This window comes from Lygodium microphyllum, chromosome 18 (genome assembly GCF_053477565.2).
Source record: "Lygodium microphyllum isolate KBCC chromosome 18, Lygodium_microphyllum_v1.1.10, whole genome shotgun sequence".
Taxonomy (NCBI): Eukaryota; Viridiplantae; Streptophyta; class Polypodiopsida; order Schizaeales; family Lygodiaceae; genus Lygodium; species Lygodium microphyllum.
The window spans coordinates 104,768,949-104,790,788 of NC_141152.1; the positions used below are offsets into that span (position 1 = coordinate 104,768,949).

Consider the following 21,840-nt stretch of genomic DNA (forward strand, 5'->3'; position numbering starts at 1 on the left):
AAAATACATCCAGTTTTTCATGTAAGCAAATTAAGGAAGAAGCTGGGTGATTTGGATAATCTAATCTTAAATGATGATATTGAGGAGTTATTCTATGACCAATCTAATCCACATGAACCATAAAAAATATTAAATGTTCGTAATAGACGAACGGGGAATACTATTTATCAAGAATGTTTGGTTAAGTGGAAAGATTGTTCAGAGGAAAGCTCAACATGGGAGCGAGTAAGTACTTTAAAGAAAAGGTTTTCCGATTTACAGTTAGACCTTCCAAATATCGTTTTCGAGGACGAAACCGATTCTTAAGGGGAAGGAAATGTGACATTAATGTGACATTAAAAGGGATATTTAATGTTACATTAAGGTAAATTTAGGGGAACATGCACGAGAATGACCGTCCGGGCTCTTGGGCGCCCGAACGGGGTCAAGGGGAGCCTAGAGAGTAAGGGAGTCCAGAAATAGTAGGACTCCAGCTAGTTGACGGCTGGCAAAGAGATAAGCTTGAGGGGGCCAGCACTTATCTAGGCGTGGCTGGGAGGTGAAGAACACTCGTGCTTCCATCAGTCTGAAGAAATCTATCTCCCGTAATCTAACATTGTAATCTAACATATGGTGATGTTTATACCCCTCCTACCAGTTTTGCTACCACATTCGGACCGGTTGGTGAGGTTGACCACCTCTCCGATCATGGAGGACATACGGTATTCGGAACGGCTGGCGATCCATCTTCATAATCTCCGCTAGGTCCAATGTCAGGTTTGTACAATTCTTTTGTTTTGTATGAATCAAAACCCTCGCTTGTTTTTTCTTTTGAGGTACAAGATACGGATGGCTTTGCGTATGTGAACTTCAATAGAGGGGGCTCACGAAGCAAACGAAATTCAGGTACATCTACAGCTTCTGTTTTATTTGAGCATATCACACACACTTCTTACTTCCCTCCCATCCCATCCTCTTCTATATCACACCTCTCATCATCTTTCCAAAACCTTGGTTGGATCTTCCATCTCCGCTCCTAGCACCTTTTCCTACTCCACCCCATTCTCTACCTTTTTGCACCATGGTACTTAGTTAGGGGGAATGCCACCCTTTAACATAGTGCCTCTCACCTTTCAGCAAATGAGTACACCTATCACTCCTAGATCGACTGTGATGAGCAAAACCTCACTATCCCGAGCTTCACATCTCCCATGACCACTCATACGCAGGGGTTTTCATCCTCAGCTTATGGTGCGTCTTCACACTCTCCTTGGGTTACACCTATGCAGGGATTCTCATCTTCTGCTCACCGTGTTCCTATCCCACCTTCTTGAGTTTCTCATGTGGCTACCATGCCCCATGTCTAGTCAACCTATCCCTACCTATGGATCCACCTTGCACACTACACGCATGCCTGGTGGGCATTCCGGGGCCCATTCCCAAGTGTACTCCACTCCCCCATCCTACCCATACTACACTTTTTCACACTATCCATCTCCGAGCACTACCACTCCTATTGCAACGGCCAAGAATGCCTTCACGGATAAGAGACGTTTTAACGGGCCAAATTTCACCACTTGGTCTAATTTCATGCAACAAGTGCTTGAGTCTCAAGGTCTTTGGGACCTGGTCATTGATCTAAAGTCTATGCTGGACCCTCGACTAGCTCACCCTGATTACATCTATCAATGGAGAGCCCGCAATGCCATAGCCAATGTTGAGCTGATGCATGGATTGCTTCCTGAGTTTCACTCTCAGTTGCAGTACTTCTCGCTCGCATCAGTGTTGGAGTCACCTTCTCGACTGCTATGTGGCTCGTGATTGTACTCGGCGCATCAATCTCGACTTTTTGCTTTAAGAGTTCTCTATTAAGGAAGGGGATGATCTGAAAGTCAAGCTGGCTGAATATAGGCGGTTACTTGCCGAGTTTGCCATTACTGGCTCTTCAAAGTCAGATGACAATTAGGTTATATTATTCTTGAATAAGTTGTCCGACAAGTACTTCAATTTCATTCAACACATCATCTCCCAATCTAGATTGCCAACCTTCTACGAGTTTGAGTGCCAATTCTTGTGTATGCGAGGTTGTATGATCAAGTCTACAAAAAATCCTCATCACAGTCTTATTCAGAGCAGAGGGGGTTGGTTGCCTCTTCTTCGGGAGGGACAACCACTAGTGGCAAGAACTCGCTAGATACGAGGGCAAGCCAATCAAAGGGTGACTCCTCTTTCTCAGATGGAACCAAAGAATCTAGACCTATCTGGCAGCAACTCCCTAAGAAAAACCGGTTTTGGCATTTGCACACATTGCCAGAGAGTAGGCCATGTGGATGAGGAGTGTCGCTCCACCTAAAAAGCCTCCGCAGACCGTTGCGACTGCAAATGTGTTGAAGCAACTCCCTAAGACTGTTGTGTTTGGGTGACCAGCTTGCTGCCATTCACTATTCAGCACCCCTACACTCCGACTGGTGGTCACAGGCTTGGGATCCGTCTTTGGTGGACGTCACACTCCGACATTGCTCTACCCTTGAGCACACTGTACACTCTTACATTCATTTACAGCATTCATTCACTTCAGAGTTGTGTTCTCTCTCTCCCTTCTTTTGTTTGTGTTTGAGTTTTGAGTTTTGCGTTTAGGGTTTGAGTTTTTGAGTTTTGCATTTAGGGTTTGAGTTTTGCCCTCTGTGTCTGTGTCTGTCTCTTTGTGTTTCCGTCGTGGGCGTACACTCTATGTGTCCTCAGTGCAAACCCTAGCAATTTCCTTCACACCCTATGCAGACAAGGTCATTGGGTGGCGGTTATTATTTTGTCACTTGCATTGATAACTTTACTTGTTTTGACTGGGTCTACTCATTGGTGAAAAAGTTAAGAGCTGTATGATGCATTTTTGGTTTTCGTTGCACTTGCTGAAAATCAATCTAGCTACAAGATTAAGATTCTCTGTTCGGACCGAGGGGGGATAGATGTCTTCCATGTTGAATAATTTTTTGAAACAGAAAGGCATTGTCCATCGGTACAGTACTGCATACACTCCACAGCAAAATGGGGTTGCAGAGAGGAAGAATCGGTCGCTCATGGAGATGGCTAGATGTATGCTGAAAGCAAAGAGTTTGCCACATGTTTCTTGCATGGTAGTAATTATGTGTACTTGTGATGTTTTGAACATGTGTCCTCCCAAGGCATTAAGGAATGTTACGCCTTTTGAGGCTTGGAACAACCGGAAACCTTTTGTTGGACATTTTTATGCTTTTATGTGTCTTGCGTATGCTCACATTCCCAAGGTACCAAGAGAGAAGGTGGACAACAAGGCTGTTAAATGCATTTTTGTAGGGTACAACAGTGAGAGCAAAGGATATAGATTGTATGATCTTGTCTCCAAGAAAGTATTTGTCAGTAGAGATGTGGTTTTTGGTGAAAAGTCAGAATTACCCCTTGCTGATTTTGATACATATTAGGTTGCCAATGATATATTTGAAGGGCTGTTGCCCATTTCTTTTGGTGATACAGGTGGAGCTTCAACAAATGAATATAATGTTCAGCCAGCTGTTCCATTGAGCAATGCAGAAATTCAGCCTATGGCTGATTTGAATATTTAGTAAGATGCCGAATTTGAGATTCAACAAGAGCTTGTACACAATCAGGAAGCTAGGTAGAAATTCAGCCTATGGCTGATTTGAATATTCAGTAAGATGCCGAATTTGAGATTCAACAAGAGCTTGTACACAATCAGGAAGCTAAGCAAATGTCGAGATGGTACTTGTAGACTATGAAAGAGAGTCATTTGGATGCTTCTATTACTGATTGTACTAGAAGACAAGCTCATTTGCATGATTATGCTAATACAATGGAGTTTGCTATGGTATTACATACACTTGATGATGAGGAGCTTGAATGTTTTGAGGATGCATAACAAAGTGTGCATTGGATGATAGCAATGCAAGCTGAATTTGATTCTATCATAAAGAATCAAACATGGGATTTAGTGACATTGCTTATTGGGCAGAAAGCCATTGGTACAAAGTGGGTCTATAAGCTAAAAAGAAATGCAAATGGATCCATTGACAAGTATAAAACTAGGCTTGTGGCCAAAGGCTATGCACAAAAGAAACACATTGACTATGAGGAGACATTTGCTCCTACATCCTGTATGACTACCATTCAGTGTATGGTTGCTTTGGCTGCCTATCATGGTTGGACTATGCACTGGCTTGATATTAAAATTGCATTTTTTCATGGGGAATTTCAAGAAGAAGTGCAGTTGAGGGATCTGAACACTTGGTATGTAAACTGAAAAAGGCTTTGCATGATTTGAAGCAAGCTCCCCAAGCTTGGTATGCAAAAATTGATGCCTTTTTACTTAGCCAAGGGTTCATTAACAACTTATCAAAGTCTACTCTTTATATTTGTAAAGAGAGGGGATCCCTGCTGGTCAAGTGTCTTTATGTAGATGATCTTTTGCTCATAGGGACACATGCTGATTAGGTTTTAGCATTCAAATAAAGTTTGCATCAAACCTTTGAGATGTCACACTTAGGGCCTTTGCACTACTATTTGGGCATTCAGTTTATTCATGATGCTAGAGGCATTGGATTGTCATAGTCTAGATATATTGATGGACTTTTTGAGAGGTTTAGCTTACAGGATTGCAAGCCAGTTTGCACACCAATGGAGACTAGACTCAAGCTGTCCTTGCATGATGACAATGATTTGTTTGTCATCCATACATATGCTCCAGTAGTTGGATGTCTCATTTACTTATGCAACACAAGGCTAGATATTCAGTTTGCAGTTTCCGCCTTAAACAAATATGTACATAGCCTACGCATGTCACATTGGCAAGTTGTGAAGTGTGTTTTTCGTTACTTGCAGGGTGTTGGGATAAAGGCTCTTTATTTACCTACGTGTATAGTACATGTATATTATTTAGTTGTACATGTGAATGCACCCTTATGTGCCCTAATTATAAATACATTTTATTCTTTGTGTAGGTTAACTTAGAGACAATGAACATAGTGAATGAATGAAGTGATATGAGCATTGAATATATGATGCTCATGCAACAAACACACAATGCAATGAATGAATATTGAACCTCGAACTCCTATATCTCAAGGATCAGGGCAGGGGTAATAAGTTGGAGAGTGTCGTACTCCAAACGGATCCCAAATTGCAGTAAGGCAGCCTCCAGATGTCGAATACTAGCAAACGTAGCAGTGAGAAGTTGGATCTAATGCAGACAGCAGTGAGGAGAGAGAAAGACTAAAAACGTAGGTAGGACAACTTGTAGGAGAGAGAGACTAAAAACGCAGACAGGATGGACTGTATGAGAGAGAACTACCAGATGCAGTCAGAATAGTTTGGCGACAGCTTGTAGGATCTGGCGAGTGTTGGAGGAGAGAGAAAACTGCAAAATGCAAGTTGCAGATGACGTGGTAAGCAATACGTAGTGTGCCAATTGGATGCCTTATACGTACATAGCGAGCGTCAGAAGGGGTCCCTAAGAACAAAGAACTCTACTTTAAGCTCAAAATCCAAGAGAATAGACTTGTACGATATAAAGCAAAAATACCAATTGGGTATAATTTTTCTCCATGTCTTTTTGTGACCGCTCCACAAAGCATGTATTTAATATTTTATTCATCTCCAAGCTAAAAAATAGCCCAAATTTACAATTAGTATGCTTTAGCTTTTGTGTTTGCTTTTGTTTATAAAAAATAAAGCGGTTGGGCGTCCCAAGAGTCGGACTGTGCTAAAATACAATGACCAATAATGAATATTTAAATCGTGCGTCCATGCACATATAAAATAATAAATATATGTCAAGCGCTTTAATAAATAAGCGCGTCAAAATAAATATTGACGCCACACCTAAGACGCGCATCCATAAAAAATGATAATTTTTTCTAAATAACTTGAATACACGCTATCGTCCAGTGCTTTCCAGTGCCACCGCCGCATGCTCTACACATCAACTGAAGCATACACAATTGTTAGAAAATAATAAAATTAAACCGACAAAAGTGAATATCTAGCAGCCTTCAGCTACAAAATAAATAAATAGGTTGGAACTCTCTCTTAATCTTAATTTAATACGAGTGTGCACTTTAAACTCATAAACGTCCATTAATTTAAATATATATTTTGTGGAATCACCTGCTATGGAATCATCCACTTGGACATTAAATTAACGTGACGTCCGAAAAGGACAAGCGTCCCCATCAACTTTTTGCACAAGGAATCCACCTTGTATACGAGCCCCGACAAATAAATATAATTTTACGAAATCCACCGTAAAACCTCACGGAATCCATCGTGGAATATGTCTCGTGGCATCATACCCCCGGGGTGGGATAGCAATTGTCCTCAATTGCTAGTAGCTCAATGTGGAGCGAGCAGTGAGGTTTTGCGGTTAATTTCGTAAAATTATATTTATTTGCCGGAGCTCGTATACAAGGTGGATTCTTTGTGCGAAAAGTTGATGGGGACGCTTGTCCTTTTCGGGCGTCACGTTACTTTAATGTGCAAGTGGATGATTCCAAAGCGGATGATTTTGTAAAATATATATTTAAATTAATGGACGTTTATGAGTTTAGAGTTCGCACTTGTATTAAATTGAGATTAAGAGAGAGTTCCAATCTATTTATTTATTTTGTAGCTGAAGACTGCTAGGTATTCACTTTTGTCGGTTTAATTTTATTATTTTCTAACAATTGTGAATGCTTCAATTGATGTGTAGAGTAGGCGGCGTGGCGTTGGGAAGCACTAGGCGATAGCGTGTATTCAAGTTATTTAGAAAAAATTATCATTTTTGATAGGCGCACGTCTTAGGCGTGGCGCCAATATTTATTTTGATACGCTTATTTATTGAAGCACTTGACATATATTCATTATTTTGTATGTGCATGGGCGTACGATTTAAATATTTATTATTGGTCATTGTATTTTAGTACAGCCCGACTCTTGGAGTGCCCAACCGTTTTATTATTTATTTGAATAAAAGCAAATACAAAAGCTAAAGCATGCTAATTGTAAATTTGAGCTATTTTTGAGCTTAGAGATGAATAAAATATTAAATACATGCTTTATGGAGCGCTCACACAAGGCATGGGGAGAGATTGTACCCAATTGGTCTTTTTGCTTCATGTTGTACAAGTCTATTCTTTTGGATTTTAAGCTTAAAGTAGAGTTATTTGTTCTTGGGGACCTTTCGACGCTCGCTACGTACGCATACGACATCCGATTTGCGCACCAGTATGATGCTAGGAGACATATTCCACGGTGGATTTCGTGAGGTTTTGCGGTGGATTTCGTAAAATTATATTTATTTATTGGGGCTCGTACACAAGGTGGATTAAGAAGTCGATGGGGACACCTGTTCTTTTCGGGTGTTATGTTAATTTAATGTGCAAGTGTGTGATTCCATAGCGGGTAATTCCACAAAATACATATTTAAATTAATGGACGTTTATGAGTTTAGAGTACGCAGTCGTATTAAATTAAGGTTAGGACAGAGTTCGAATCTATTTATTTATTTTGTAGCTGAAGACTGCTAGGTATTCACTTTTGTCGGTTTAATTTTATTATTTTCTAACAATTGTGAATGTTTCAGTTGATGTGTAGAGCAGGCGGCGGTGGCGCTGGGAAGCATTGGGCGATAGCGTGTATTCCAAGTTATTTAGAAGAAATTATCATTTTTGATGGACGCGCGTCTTAGACGCGGCGTCAATATTTATTTTGATACGCTTCTTTATTGAAGCGCTTGACATATATTTATTATTTTGTATACGCATGGATGCACGATTTAAATATTCATTATTGGTCATTGTATTTTAGCACAGTCCGACTCTTGGGGCGCCCAACCGCTTTATTCTTTATTTGGACAAAAACAAACATAAAAGCTAAAACATTCCAATTGTAAATTTGGTCTATTTTTGAGCTTGGAGATGAATAAAATATTAAATACATGCTTTGTGGAGCGCTCACAAAAGACATGAGGGGAGATTATACCCAATTGGTCTTTTTGCTTCATGTTGTGCAAGTCTATTCTCTTGGATTTTGAGCTTAAAGTAGAGTTTTTTGTTCTTAGGGACCTTCCGGTGCTCGCTATGTACGCATACGGCATCCGATTTGTGCACCAATATGGAGCAGGTCTATGCAGGAACATCAGTCGCTTGGCTGGGATCAACTCCAAACTGTGAGAAGAGGGCTGGAAATTAGGTGTCAATTGATGTAGACAGCAACAGACAGCTTCGGTTGAGATGTCCTTTGTGAACGGGGTGTGGGCAACAAGTTGAAACACTTGAAATCGGAAAAAACGAGATTAGGACTGAATGGAGGGCAGCATACCTATTTATAGAAAGTTTGTGCCCTCCCAAAAGGGTTTGTGCATGTGGGACACAAACTCTCTAGGATCGCGTTTCTTTTAAATAAACAAGGTTTTTTCATTAAATAAGCATGTTTTGGGGCAATTTAAGTAAAGCTAATGCATTTTAGCTCAACACCTCTTACATTGTAGGTTGATCCAATGTTTTTTTCACTTACCTTGCATCTAATCTTTTCATTGAGAATAGAACCATGTGTCAAAAGATGACGTACCAACAAGACAGTAGGGTTTGCGGGGAGGAACACGGAGTGAACTCGGCAAACATGGAGAAGAGGAGAGGAGAGAAGAAACTCTGATGAATGGAATGATAAAGTTCTGAATCATGGAGTGAATGTGATACAAGGGAACAAGGGTGCCATAGCATAAGGAAGATGATGATGATAGCTACGAACCACGAACCGCAATGTCCTCTTGAAGGGGTGTGAGGGTAGTGGAGAGGTTGGAGAGAAGAGGTGACGGACTGAATGAATCAGCTGTGAGGAATGAATGAGAGAGTGGCCTATAAATAGGCAGAGTTAGTCTAGGATAGCACCCCTTTTGGGGGCTGCAAACCCTAAACGCAAAACACAAAAACCCAAAAATGCAAACTATGGGTGAAGGGTTTCTCAATACCCCCTCTTAGGCCCAAAAAGAGGAACAAGAGAAGAGCGAGGTGGAGATGCAATGCTACATGCTGAAGAATGCTCATGCAGTAGGTGCCACTTGGACAGTGTCCCTCGTGGAGAAATTGTTCACTTATCCAAGAACCCTAGTACAAAGATGATGAAAACATGCAATGCAGAGGAATGTCGTGTCAAAAGATGACATACCAACGAGACAATAGGGTTTGCGGGGAGGAACACGGAGTGAACTCGGCAAACATGGAGAAGAGAAGAGAAGAGAGAAGAAACTCTAATGAATGGAATGATGAAGATCTGAATCATGGAGTGAATGTGATACAAGGGAACAAGGGTGCGGTAGCACAAGGAAGATCATGAAGACAGCCACGAACCACGAACCACAATGTCCTCTTGAAGGGGTGTGAGGGTAGTGGAGAGGTTGGAGAGAAGTGGTGATGGACTGAATGAATCAGCCGTAAGGAATGAATGAGAGAGTAGCCTATAAATAGGCATAGTCAGTCTAGGATGGCGCCCTTTTTTGGGGCTGCAAACTCTAAACGCAAAATGCAGAAATGCAAAAATGCAAATTGTAGGTGAAGGGTTTTTCAACACCTCCTCTCACACCCAAAAAGGGGAACAAGAGAAGAGTGAGGTGGAGATGCAATGCTACATGTTGAAGAATGCTCATGCAGCAGGTGCCACTTGGATAGTGTTCCTCGTGGGGAAATTGTTCACTTGCTCAAGCGTCTGAGTACATAGATGATGAAATCATGCAATGCATAGGAGGAATGTCGGACTTTGTGTGGTGTCGAGAACCATAAGGATATGCCCGTACTCGATCTTGAGAGGTGGCTCCATACTGACCAAGGGACAAAGGCAAGAAGAAGAGGAGAAAGAAGATGTAGAGGATCCCGAAGATCCAAGATTTCCATTGTGTCAAAAGATGATGTACCAGCGAGACAATAGGGTTTGCGGGGAGGAACACAGAGTGAACTTGGCAAACGTGGAGAAGAGAAGAGAAGAGAGAAGAAACTCTAATGAATGGAATGATGAAGACCTGAATCATGGAGTGAATGTGATACAAGGGAACAAGGGTACCGTAGCACAAGGAAGATGATGAAGACAGCCACGAACCACGAACCGTAATGTCCTCTTGAAGGGATGTGAGGGTAGTGGAAAGACTGGAGAGAAGTGGTGATGGACTGAATGAATCAGTCGTAAGGAATGAATGAGAGAGTGACCTTTAAATAGGCATAGTTAGTCTAGGATGGCGCCTGTTTTTGGGGCTGCAAACCCTTAACGTAAATCCTAAACGCAAGACGCAGAAATGCTAAAACGTAAATTGTAGGTGAAGGGTTTCTCAACGTGTCAGACTTTGTGTGATGCCGAGAACCATAAGGATATGCGCGTACTCAATCTTGGGATTTGACTCCATGCTGACCAAGGGACAAAGAAAAGAGGAGGAAGAAGATGTAGAGGATCCCTAAGATCCAAGATTTCCACCGGAAAGGGAATATGCAGAAAAGAATAATAGATAGAGTAAACTAGAGAACCCGAAACTCAACCTCGGGAGAGAAGCCACTAGCTCTATGCATCCATGCTGGAAGGAATACGAAGGCCTCGTCACCAAGTCGCGGCTGAACCTCCGAGGTCCCGATCTAGGTGGTATTTGAAGATCCTAGGTATCAGTAGAAGAGATGATTGCCTCGAGCATAATACTCTGATAACTGATGCAGAACGAACTCTGTGGCCTAGAAAGGAGAGGTGGCACAAATTGCTTGGTGTGGAAGACGCATATACTCCGGGGGGTGGGAAGCAAAGGTCGATGTCAAAAGTCATTGGTGGAATGACCATTTTGCCGCAGTAAAAACACCTAGTAGATTGGCAATCTATAGGTGGAGATGCCATGGTACCGGTGTGGCAAACTGGAGAAGGGAGGGTGGCAGGGAGAAAAATGATCCCAATGCGCAACAGAAATGATAGAGAAATCAAATGTTGATGTAGAACCTGCCATCGGTCTCTGTCTTCCTTGATAAGGAGGATCTTTATGGGAGAACACAACCAAGGAAGGCTGGATTTGATGTAGACGATAGTGCAGGAGAGAGAAAGCCTAAAAATGTAGGTGAGGAGAGAGAGACTAAAAATGCAGGTTGCAGGAGAGAGAGACTAAAAATGTAGAAAAAACTAGTAGTAGCAATTAGTATGCTGAAGTCAGCTCCAAACAGTGTGTGATAGGCTAGAGATAGGCATGAGATTGTTATAGACAGCAATGACCAGCTTGGACCGTGATGTCCTCCACGTCCGGGGTGTGGGCAGCAAGCTGAAATACCTGAAATCTGCAAAAACGAGATTATTTTCTGAATGGAGAGTGATCAACAATAGTCGCTCTACTGTAAACAGTTGCAAATTGCGGGTGGAAGGCTGGAAATAAGCGCCAAACTATAGATGACAGCAAGGGTTAGCTGAGACTGCGGTCCTCCGCGAAAGGAGTGTGAGCAGCAAGCTGAAAACACCTAAAACCTCTAAAAACGAGATATTGATACAGTGGAAGAAGAAGAGAAGTGGATGCCGAACCTGTCACTGGTCTTTCCCATCACTGGAGGGAGGATCTTTGCCGCCGTTTGAGCAGATCCAGCTCTGATACCATGTCAAAAGGTGAAGTACCAGCGAGATAGTAGGGTTTGTGGGGAGGAGCACGGAGTGAACTCGGCAAACATGGAGAAGAGAAGAGAGGAGAGAAGAAACTTTGATGAATGGAATGATGAAGTTCTGAATCATGGAGTGAATGTGATACAAGGAAATAAGGGTGCCATAGCACAAGAAAGATGATGAAGACAGCCACGAACCACGAACTGCAATGTCCTCCTGAAGGGGTGTGAGGGTAGTGGAGAGGTTGGAGAGAAGAGGTGGCGGACTAAATGAATCAACTATGAGGAATGAATGAGAGAGTGGCCTATAAATAGGCACAATCAGTCTAGGATGGCGCCCCTTTTTGGGGTTGCAAACCCTAAATGCAATCACATGAAATCTTAAGAGCTGTGCTATTATTGTTGTGAGTTATTGTACTTTGTAAGTGTATGTGCAGAAATTATATAGCTTTGTGGAGGATTACTATCTGTCAAAGATGTCTTCAAATTTATAAACTGTAATGTTTGCTTTTTCTGTTGTCAAGAAGCAAACTTTTAGCGGACATCTCTCCTTTTTAACTACAATGAAGAAGAGTACTTATGTTGCTCTCTGAACCATTTGGCAGGCAATTTTGTACTGGCGAATACAGGTACATCTTTCTCAAACTTCTTACTCCAGTGGGTTTGCCTTTGCTCCTTATCATGTCAATCATGGTTGTTCTAGGGATATCATGCTTGACAGTGATATACTCAAGACTATTTAACAGGTTTTCTTCTCTCCAAAAGCTGTTTTCTGAGTTCTATTTGTCCAGGAAAGCTAATGTCCCGATGGGGTATAAAGGCAGTGCATTTCATCGTGTCATCAAAGATTTCATGATTCAAGGAGGTGACTTTGTCAAGGTTTGCACTAAGTCCTCATTCTGTTTGCTTTGTCATACAATAGATGTTTTTAGGTAATGATTTAGGAAGGTGGCTTTGTCTTGGTCCAACTCATGCATTTATTCTTTTTATGTGTCTTATGAGAAGTATGACAGCCAATGAAACATTTCTGTTTTCTTTACAGGGTGATGGGACTGGGCTGATTAGCATCTATGGTACCAAGTTTGAAGATGAAAATTTTATTGCTAAGCACACAGGTCCTGGTCTTTTATCCATGGTGAGGGTCTCTGGTCCTGTTTCTTTTCAGCGGCTTGTCTGAATCATGTGAACTTTTACAGTGTTACGATTAATGCAGCGTGTCTGCTCTCTGTAGTTTTATTTGATTGAGTCTGAACGAGTGTTCCCACCATCAGAGTCAAATACCTTATCACTTGACCTACCACTTGTTGGTCCTTGCACTCAGTATTTAGATGAGAAACCTTTATGTTGGGTCATTATCATGTAGTTCATTCCCAGATTTGAAGGAGCTAAGGCTTTGTTTTTGGCAGGCAAACAGTGGACCTGGTACAAATGGTTGTCAAGTGAGTTAATATTTCCTCCCTGCTGCAATATCTTTGTGCATTATCATCATGTGCAAGTACTTATACTTTGTGTATAAACATGATGCAGTTCTTCATTACATGTGGAAAATGCGATTGGCTGGATAACAAGCATGTTGTTTTTGGGGTATGGACTTTTCCTTGTGCATTAAAACTTGTGCGTACGTGTGTATACTGCATGTGTGTGTTTTTCCACACACTAATATGATATTTTTAATAAAAAGGGTGGTGATGGTGTTTTATTTCGGGGGGGAAGGGGAGGGGCTAGCAGAGTTTTTTATATCATTCTCTACCTTTGTTGGCAATATAGGTACATTACTGCCAGTCAGTTTTTGGTTGTAACAGCACATTTTCCTCTCATTCTGTATCTGCAGGCAGCAGTACAAACCTACTGTTGAGTGAACCAGCTTGGTCTTCAACCGGACTGGTTGGTTTTCATACATACAGTGAGAGACACTACAGATCTTTCACAGCAGAGATTGAAAGATGTGCCTTTGGAAGTCAGCCCTTAAGATTTAAGGTTGGGAAAGCTATGTATGGTGTAAAAGAAAAAAACACATCAATAAGGCTCCATCAAATGTTGACAAAGTCACCTAGTTGGATAGGTTAAATCCCCTTCTTTCTCATGCAAATTTGATGTTATTTGGCGTCTTTATTCCAAATCAACTTCCTTTGACACATATCCTGTTGCCCAACTTTTTAGCACAAAGCTTTTGTTCTCCACCCTTGAGCTTTCAATTGCTGCTCCATAGTGACATGGAACGGCGCAAATGGGGCCTTGGAATGGTGGATGGTATCCCCTGACAGGCTGGAACAGGAGCACATTCCAACATGGTGGGATGTTCCCTGTCCTGTTCCGACAGCATTCCAACCTGGGAATGTTCTAATTGCAGGGAACATTGTAGGGAGCACCACATTCCAACCTGCCTGCCACCAAGTGGTCATTTTAAGCCAATTCTGACTTGATATTTGTATCTACTATTGGCCTTGCTACTTGGACGTTGGACCTTGGACCTTGGTTCTTTCATGATATGTGCTTCAGCCTTCATACGTTTATGGCTCTTGAGTCTTTACTCTCTTTACTCTTTAGACTTTTTTTTTAGTAATATGCACTTATTTTGCAGCATTGACTGATCTTAAATATATAATGCACCATTTATATTGTTTTCAATGCTGCAATATGATGATTAGAGTGCACCAGCAGTCTCACGATGATCATCATATCTCCCAGAAAGGGTGCGTACTCCCAGTGTATCATCTCTCCCTCATCATGAATATCTTCTTTGTTTGTTTGAGACGACAAACTTCATGCTCAAAGCCTTTGATTGCAAATCTTGGAGGCTGAGAAACATACATTGTTGCTGTATATCACCCTGAATAGGCTGCTCTAATGTATTTGTAGGTGGTGTAACAATGAGGTTGTCTTGCGGGGGGTGGTGGGGAGGCAGGATTCCCTTACATTTGTGGAATTGAAAGGCCTCTTGTAACAAGAGGAACAAACTCAAAAGAATGTTGCAATGCGTACACAAAGGCAAGGGGAAAGTAAAGTAGAATGTGAAAAATCAGCAAAAGGCTGATGTGGGATAACCATCAAATAAGTCTGCCCAAGATACAAAAAAGTCAAAAAGGGAAAATGTCATTATTGCAAAAAGTCCGGTTATTATATTGATGAATGTAGGAAGCAATTGACCAAAGAAAAGAAAAAAGACTGTTGTTTGGTTGTCCAAGAGACATCAGCTAGCAAGTCTTCTGATGGTGATGCTACAGGCAATTTTGTTTGGTTGTCCAACATACACTTTTGATTCTTCGATGGTTGATTCAATATTTAATGCTGCTAACACACAGGATACGTGGTATTTTGATAGTGGGGTATCTTGGCATATCACTTCCAAGAGTTGTCTCTTTACATCTTTGCATTCAGCCCTATAAGAAAGCATATTACATGTGCGAACAATAGCAGTTATGATGTATGTGGCATTGGTTCAAGCTTGATTATTATTGCAAATGGCTTGGTTTTCTTGCTCCTCGATGTTTTCTTTGTGTATGGCATCACAAAGAATCTTTTATCTATATCGGTACCCTTTGCTTTTAGCACTATATACAATAAATATGCAACAAATAGCCTTATCATCCAGCTTGTGTCTTTTTTGAGAAGACACATGAGGATATGCCAATGATACAAAAATCCTCATATGGGAGAAAGAAGACTTAGAGCCAGTCCATGCCTCGTAAGGAGTGATGGTGCGTAAAGCTCCTATGAGACATGTGTTTAAAATATAAGTAGGCTTCAAGAGATGCAGCTTTAGTCTATCTCTTTATGGAAGAAATGCGGTTGTGACTTTTATGTTTTGAATCTTGATAATCTACTGTGTTATGCAACCTAGGTTATGTAATCTATTTCTCACTTAAATGTTGATTTTACGGCTTGCCTATTAGCAATTACCTAATCTCAATCTCTTAAATTTGAATAGAAACGCATTGCCATTTATCTCCTCTCGTAAGATTGCAGTGCAGCGCATGCTGAGAGGAATTTGAGCACATAGGCCATGTTCCATAGTAAAAGGAAAAGCATGTGAAGAAGATTGCTAGGGTTTGTACTGAGAAAACACAGAGTGTATGAACACGATAGAAACACAGAGAGATAGACACAGACACAAAAAAACAAAACTCGAACCCTAAACGCAAAACTCAAAACTCAAACACAAGCAGAAGAAGGGTGAGAGAGAATATGTAAACGCCCCGAACAACGTAGTATGCTTAACAATTATGATATTTGCTTGTTTTCGAGATTTAATATAAAAGAGAATGAACACTTAAAGCTGAAAATGAAAATTACTCACAAAATTACAGCCATGAAAATGTAAAAGTAATGGAGACAAGATTGAGGGTTGAAGATGGGCAACCCCCCTCGAAGGAATGCATTTCTGCTCAACCCAAGTCCCTTAGGGAAGAGCTCAGTTACAATCAACCTGAGAGTGAGAAGAAGTAATTCTCACTCTCACAAGATCATGCAAAGATGTACAAACACACATGCATTATCTATTATGCAATGATAAGAACTGATTTCTTTACAGTATGAGAGAAGAAAAAGGGAAATTCAGCGTTTCTCCATCGTTGATCAGCAGTACATGGATAGAGCTTGCTTCTTGTAGCTAAAATGGAAGAAAGAACTCAAGAAGGAGGTGCTATAATGAATTTACAGGCTTGCTGTCTTGTAAAACAATAGTGATAGAAGAGGGAATATGGAGGAATTTGATAATGGAGAAGTGGGGGATGATGATGGGGATGGATGGGGCCAGTTTCTGGCTATCTGTGGGTGTTGTACATGAGTTTACAGCAAAGAAAAATGATGTTGAATGAAGAAAAACGAGCTCTTATTTATAGGAGAGGGGAGAGCTAGTACAAAAGGGGAAAGTGGAGTAGCACAAGACAAGTGTCCAGCCACATGTCATGAGATGTGACAAGTGGTGGGACACTTGGAAACTTGTGTGACAAGTGTCTTGACACTTGTCTCTTCTCTATGGCCTTCCTTTTTGGGTTGAATACTGTCAAGAATAGAAACAACCAAATTTAGTAAGCACAGTCAGAGTACAGAACTTACTATTTTTAGAATGACATCCCTATTTTTTAGGACTAGCATTTTTAGGCTAATTCGAGGCTCCTAAAATTTAGGGACCTCCTAAAATTTAGGGACCCTCCCAATATGGGTATCATATAAAAGCTTTTTCCGTGTACATCGCAAAAATGGTATCCGAATCTTCATGTGACTTTCCTATGCAAAGAAATGTGCATTTCAAGCTTTCAGCCCACACATGCACATTATACAAGCATTTCATGATCATTCCATCTTGTTGATGCCATCTTGTTGATTGTAACTATCTGTTCTGGTGGATCTAGCCCACACTTCAAGGCATCAATCCTTTCTGTGTGCGAGTCTAACCTTGATATGCGTGAGTTCTAGTCACAGGCGCCCAATCGGGTCATATAGGTGGAAGTGTGAACTATCTTTTCTCTAACCCACCGTGTGGGTCCACCATAACCTGTGACCACTCACCAGTGGCCAACTCCAATGCACTTTTCTTTATATCTAATTAGTGCAAAGGAAATAAATTTAATAAATCATTATATAGACAAATTAATGAAAAAGGATACAAATTCTGTTTCTATAGAGTCTTGCAGCTTGTGCGGATTTCAATGTTTTATGACATGGAATAAAATGTGATTGTTTGCTGAATCTATCAATTATGACCCAAATCATATCATGACCTTGAGGTGTTCTTGGAATACCTGAGATGAAATCCATTGTGATAGATTCCCATGGATCTTTGGGCACTGGAAGAGATTGCAACAATCCTGGAATCTTCTGCCTATCATATTTGGATTTTTGGCATACCAGACAAGCCTCGATGAAGTTATGTGTATCTTTTCGTAATGTTGGCCAATAAAAGTAGCGCTCAATTGCACTTAGAGTGGCTGCCCTCCCTCTATGCCCTGCATAAGGGGGTTCATGACTTTCTTTAAGCACCTTTTGTCGAACAGGAAGAGTGACACAAAGGCGATTGTTCATGAGAAGGTAACCGTCTTTGATGGAATAATCTGGATGAGAACCTCCTTGCTGTAAATTTGACCAAACTGCTGCAAAATCAGTATCTTCATCATAAGTATTCTTCATCGTTTGAAAATCTTCATGATGAGCCACTGTAATAGTTGCAATGCGAGGCACTCTAGAAAGTGCATCAGCAACTACATTTTGTTTCCCTGGAGTGTACATAATTTGAAAATGAAACATAGACAAGAAATTTTCCCATCTTGCATGTTTCTCCTGCAAATGCTTTTGAGTCTTGAAATACTTCAAGCTTTGATGATCGGTTTTAATAAGGAATTCATTGCCTAAAAGATAATGTTTCCATATCTTTAAAGCATGAACAACTGCTAAGAGCTCCTTTTCATAAATGTCATACCTTTTCTCCACATCATTTAGACGGCGGCTTTCAAAGGCTACGGCATGGCCTTCTTGATTTAGCACTGCACCAATACAATCACCGCAAGCATCTGCTTCCACCACAAATGGTTTTACCAGATCTGGAATGATAAGAACATGTCCAGAAGTAAGAGTTGTTTTCAGCCTTGTGAAGGCTGCCTTCTCTTTTTCCTTCCATTGGAAAGAGATCTTCTTCTTTGTAAGGTCATGAAGTGGAGAAGCCATATGTGCAAAATGCTTGATGAAGCAGCGGTAATAAGAACATAAGCCAAGAAACGATCGCACCTCATGTACATCACGAAGATGAGGCCATTCTTGGATTATCCTGATCTTTTCAGGATCCATCTGAATCCCTTCAAAAGAGATGACATGCCCAAGGTAATTTATTTTATGCATGAAAAATTCACTCTTTTTACCATTTACCAAGAGTTGATTTTGTTGTAGTAATTGTAGAACAATTTTCAAGTGTTGATGATGCTCCTCTTCATTCTTGCTAAAGACAAGAATATCATCAAAGAAAGTACCGACATATTGTCGATGCTCTCTAAAGATGCGCTCCATCATTCGATTAAAGGTGGCTGGTGCATTGGTTAATCCGAAAGGAACCACCAAGAATTCATAAAGACCGTATGAAGTGCGGAAAGCAGTTTTGTGTACATCTTGTGGTATTACCCTAATTTGATGATAACCACTCTTTAGATCAATGCGGCTGAAAACCTTTGAGCCTCCTAGACGATCCAAAATGTCGTCAATTCTGGAAATAGGAAACCGATTCTTCACGGTGATTTTGTTGAGGGCTCGATAATCAATGCACATCCTGAATGTGCCATCTTTCTTTTGAACAAGAAGAACCGGTAAACAAAATGGTGAGCTACTTGGCCTAATTAGCCCACGGTTGAGTAGGTCTTTGACTTGCTTTCTGATTTCTTCTTGTTGAGGACGGCTCACACGGTATGATGCTATATTAGGAGGAGAACTGCCCGGGATAATATCAATATGATGGTCTTCTGGCCTTTCTGGGGGAAGCTGATAAGGAAGATCTTCCAAAAAACAATCTTTATTCTTTTCCAAGAGTTGAAGTTGCTCTTGGTTTTCAGCATTCATATTATCTTTTACATCAGTGACATAAAGCAGACAACATTGAACACAATCCTTAATTGCTCTAGAGACTTGCATATGGCTTACCATAGGTATGGTGTCTCCAGAAACTCCAGCTTGGATCTCGTACTTCTTGCCTTTGTTGGTGAGTTCTACCTTCTTTTTCTGAGAGAAGATGGTTGAATCTACTCTATGATTCTAGGGCATGCCAAGAATCACATCGCAACCATCAAGGTCTCCGATACAGAAGGTATCTTCGTCACTGTAGCCTTGAATTTGAAACTTGAGCTTGCCAATGTAGGGTATCACAGTCTTCACTGTGTCACCTTCATCAGCATTTAAAGCTTGGCGAACTTCTGCCGGAGTGTCCGTCTCTTCATTCTTTAATCCAAGCTCTTTAGCTAATTGCAAGGAAATAATATTTTCATTCGCCCCAAGATCTATCAAGAATAGTGCTTGCTTACCTTGCAACTGTCCCCAAGCTTTTAATAATTTGCGCGTCTCTGGAGTGTGAGTTGTGTTTGCAACTACATCACTGATAGCATTGATTTTCACTGGTGACTTAGGCTTGTTGTCAGAAACCTTGCTTTGTCCCTTGTTTGGACATTGCTTCGCTATGTGGCCTGTTTGTCCACATTTAAAGCACTTCCCTTCTTTCATGAAGCGTTGCTTTTCTTCTTCGGAAAATTGCTTTGCTTGTGGGTATAGATTGGAGCGAAATTGAGGAGCATTAGGAGGTGCATAGGGCTTCATCTTCTTTTGATTTGATGGTGGCTGCTTTTGCCACTGTTTTTGTCCTTCATTTGGGGCTGAATACTCCTCATTATCAGCTACTCTCTTCTTATCATTCTTTTGGAATGATTTGTTGCCATTGTGCTCCATTTCCCATGTTTCAGCATGGTCAATGAGTTCCTTGAGACTAGAACAATGATAATGATTAAGAGCAGTACGAAGTTTAAAATGCAAACCTACTTGAAACTTCCTAAGCTTTTCCGAACTGCTGATCTTCTTGAAATGTTGGACCTTCAAAAGTAGCTCCCAAAATCTCTTGGTATAGTCACCAAGTGACTCATTTTTCCTTTGCCAAAGCCGATCCCATTCCATTTTTACATCTCTTTTGAAATGAACAGGAAGAAATTGGCTTTGTATCAGGCGAACAAAGGACCGCCATGATTTTGGGGCAGCATGATCATATTCCAACCCCGTCCACCAAGTATGGGCTAAGTCGGTTAAATGTAAAGCTGCAAACTTAATCTTTTCTTTTTCTTTATACTTGTCACGACCATACAAAATTTGAAATTGACGAATAAACTTCAGAAGAAGATCAGGATTTCGGGAACCATCATACATACTGAACTTGATCTTCTTTTCAAGTTGAGATAGTGACTTAGTCTTCTTCTTCTTCTTATGCCTTCGTCCATGCTCGGATATTGAGGTTGAAGATGATGAAGTGCTTGATGGGAATGAAGATGGAGACGAGGGTAAAGAATGTTGACGCCTTTGACGATGATGAGGTCTTCCACGAGAAGGGTGTGACCCTTCATTACTAGAAGAGGATCCATCAGAATAGGCGCCAGATGACTTTGAAGAAGAGGATGAGCTTTGACGCGATCTCTTTCTTGAAGTAGAATGGGACTGCCTCTTAGAAGTAGTTGGACTTCTTGATTGGCTCCTTTCATTGGTATGGCTTTGTTTCCTTGAAGTAGATGGGCTTCTTTCCTTGAATTCTTTGGGATTCTCAACTTTTTCTAGTTTGAGAAGTTGCTCACGAATTTGCTGATTCTCCTCTCTAAGACTTTGAATGGCTTGAAGGATAGCACTCGATTGATCCATTGAGACTAAAGAAAAAAAAATATGCTCAAGCACTCAATGCAAGGGCTGAAAACAAACAAACTTATAGTTGTAAGCACTACCAGTGTTGGGGGTGAGGACCGAGCCAAAGCTCTGATACCACTGTAAACGCCCCGAACAACGTAGTATGCTTAACAATTATGATATTTGCTTGTTTTCGAGATTTAATATAAAAGAGAATGAACACTTAAAGCTGAAAATGAAAATTACTCACAAAATTACAGCCATGAAAATGTAAAAGTAATGGAGACAAGATTGAGGGTTGAAGATGGGCAACCCCCCCCGAAGGAATGCATTTCTGCTCAACCCAAGTCCCTTAAGGAAGAGCTCAGTTACAATCAACCTGAGAGTGAGAAGAAGTAATTCTCACTCTCACAAGATCATGCAAAGATGTACAAACACACATGCATTATCTATTATGCAATGATAAGAACTGATTTCTTTACAGTATGAGAGAAGAAAAAGGGGAATTCAGCCTTTCTCCATCGTTGATCAGCAGTACATGGATAGAGCTTGCTTCTTGTAGCTAAAATGGAAGAAAGAACTCAAGAAGGAGGTGCTGTAATGAATTTACAGGCTTGCTGTCTTGTAAAACAACAGTGATAGAAGAGGGAATATGGAGGAATTTGATAATGGAGAAGTGGGGGATGATGATGGGGATGGATGGGGCCAGTTTCTGGCTATCTGTGGGTGTTGTACATGAGTTTACAGCAAAGAAAAATGATGTTGAATGAAGAAAAACGAGCTCTTATTTATAGGAGAGGGGAGAGCTAGTACAAAAGGGGAAAGTGGAGTAGCACAAGACAAGTGTCCAGCCACATGTCATGAGATGTGACAAGTGGTG

General features: G+C 40.9%; 1 protein-coding gene across 3 annotated transcripts in view; it reads left to right on the plus strand.

Annotated features, from left to right (window-relative positions):
• LOC148021222 (Cyclophilin-like peptidyl-prolyl cis-trans isomerase family protein) overlaps window positions 1–21,840 on the plus strand; it is a 113,283-nt gene that overhangs the window by 14,989 nt on the left and 76,454 nt on the right. For all 3 annotated transcript variants that reach the window (XM_087699051.1, XM_087699052.1, XM_087699053.1), the window contains 5 exons: window positions 12,215–12,238; window positions 12,401–12,488; window positions 12,652–12,744; window positions 13,016–13,048; window positions 13,137–13,193. In XM_087699051.1, the coding sequence (XP_087555177.1) occupies window positions 12,215–12,238; window positions 12,401–12,488; window positions 12,652–12,744; window positions 13,016–13,048; window positions 13,137–13,193 (295 nt within the window). The remainder of the gene's footprint in view (window positions 1–12,214; window positions 12,239–12,400; window positions 12,489–12,651; window positions 12,745–13,015; window positions 13,049–13,136; window positions 13,194–21,840) is intronic.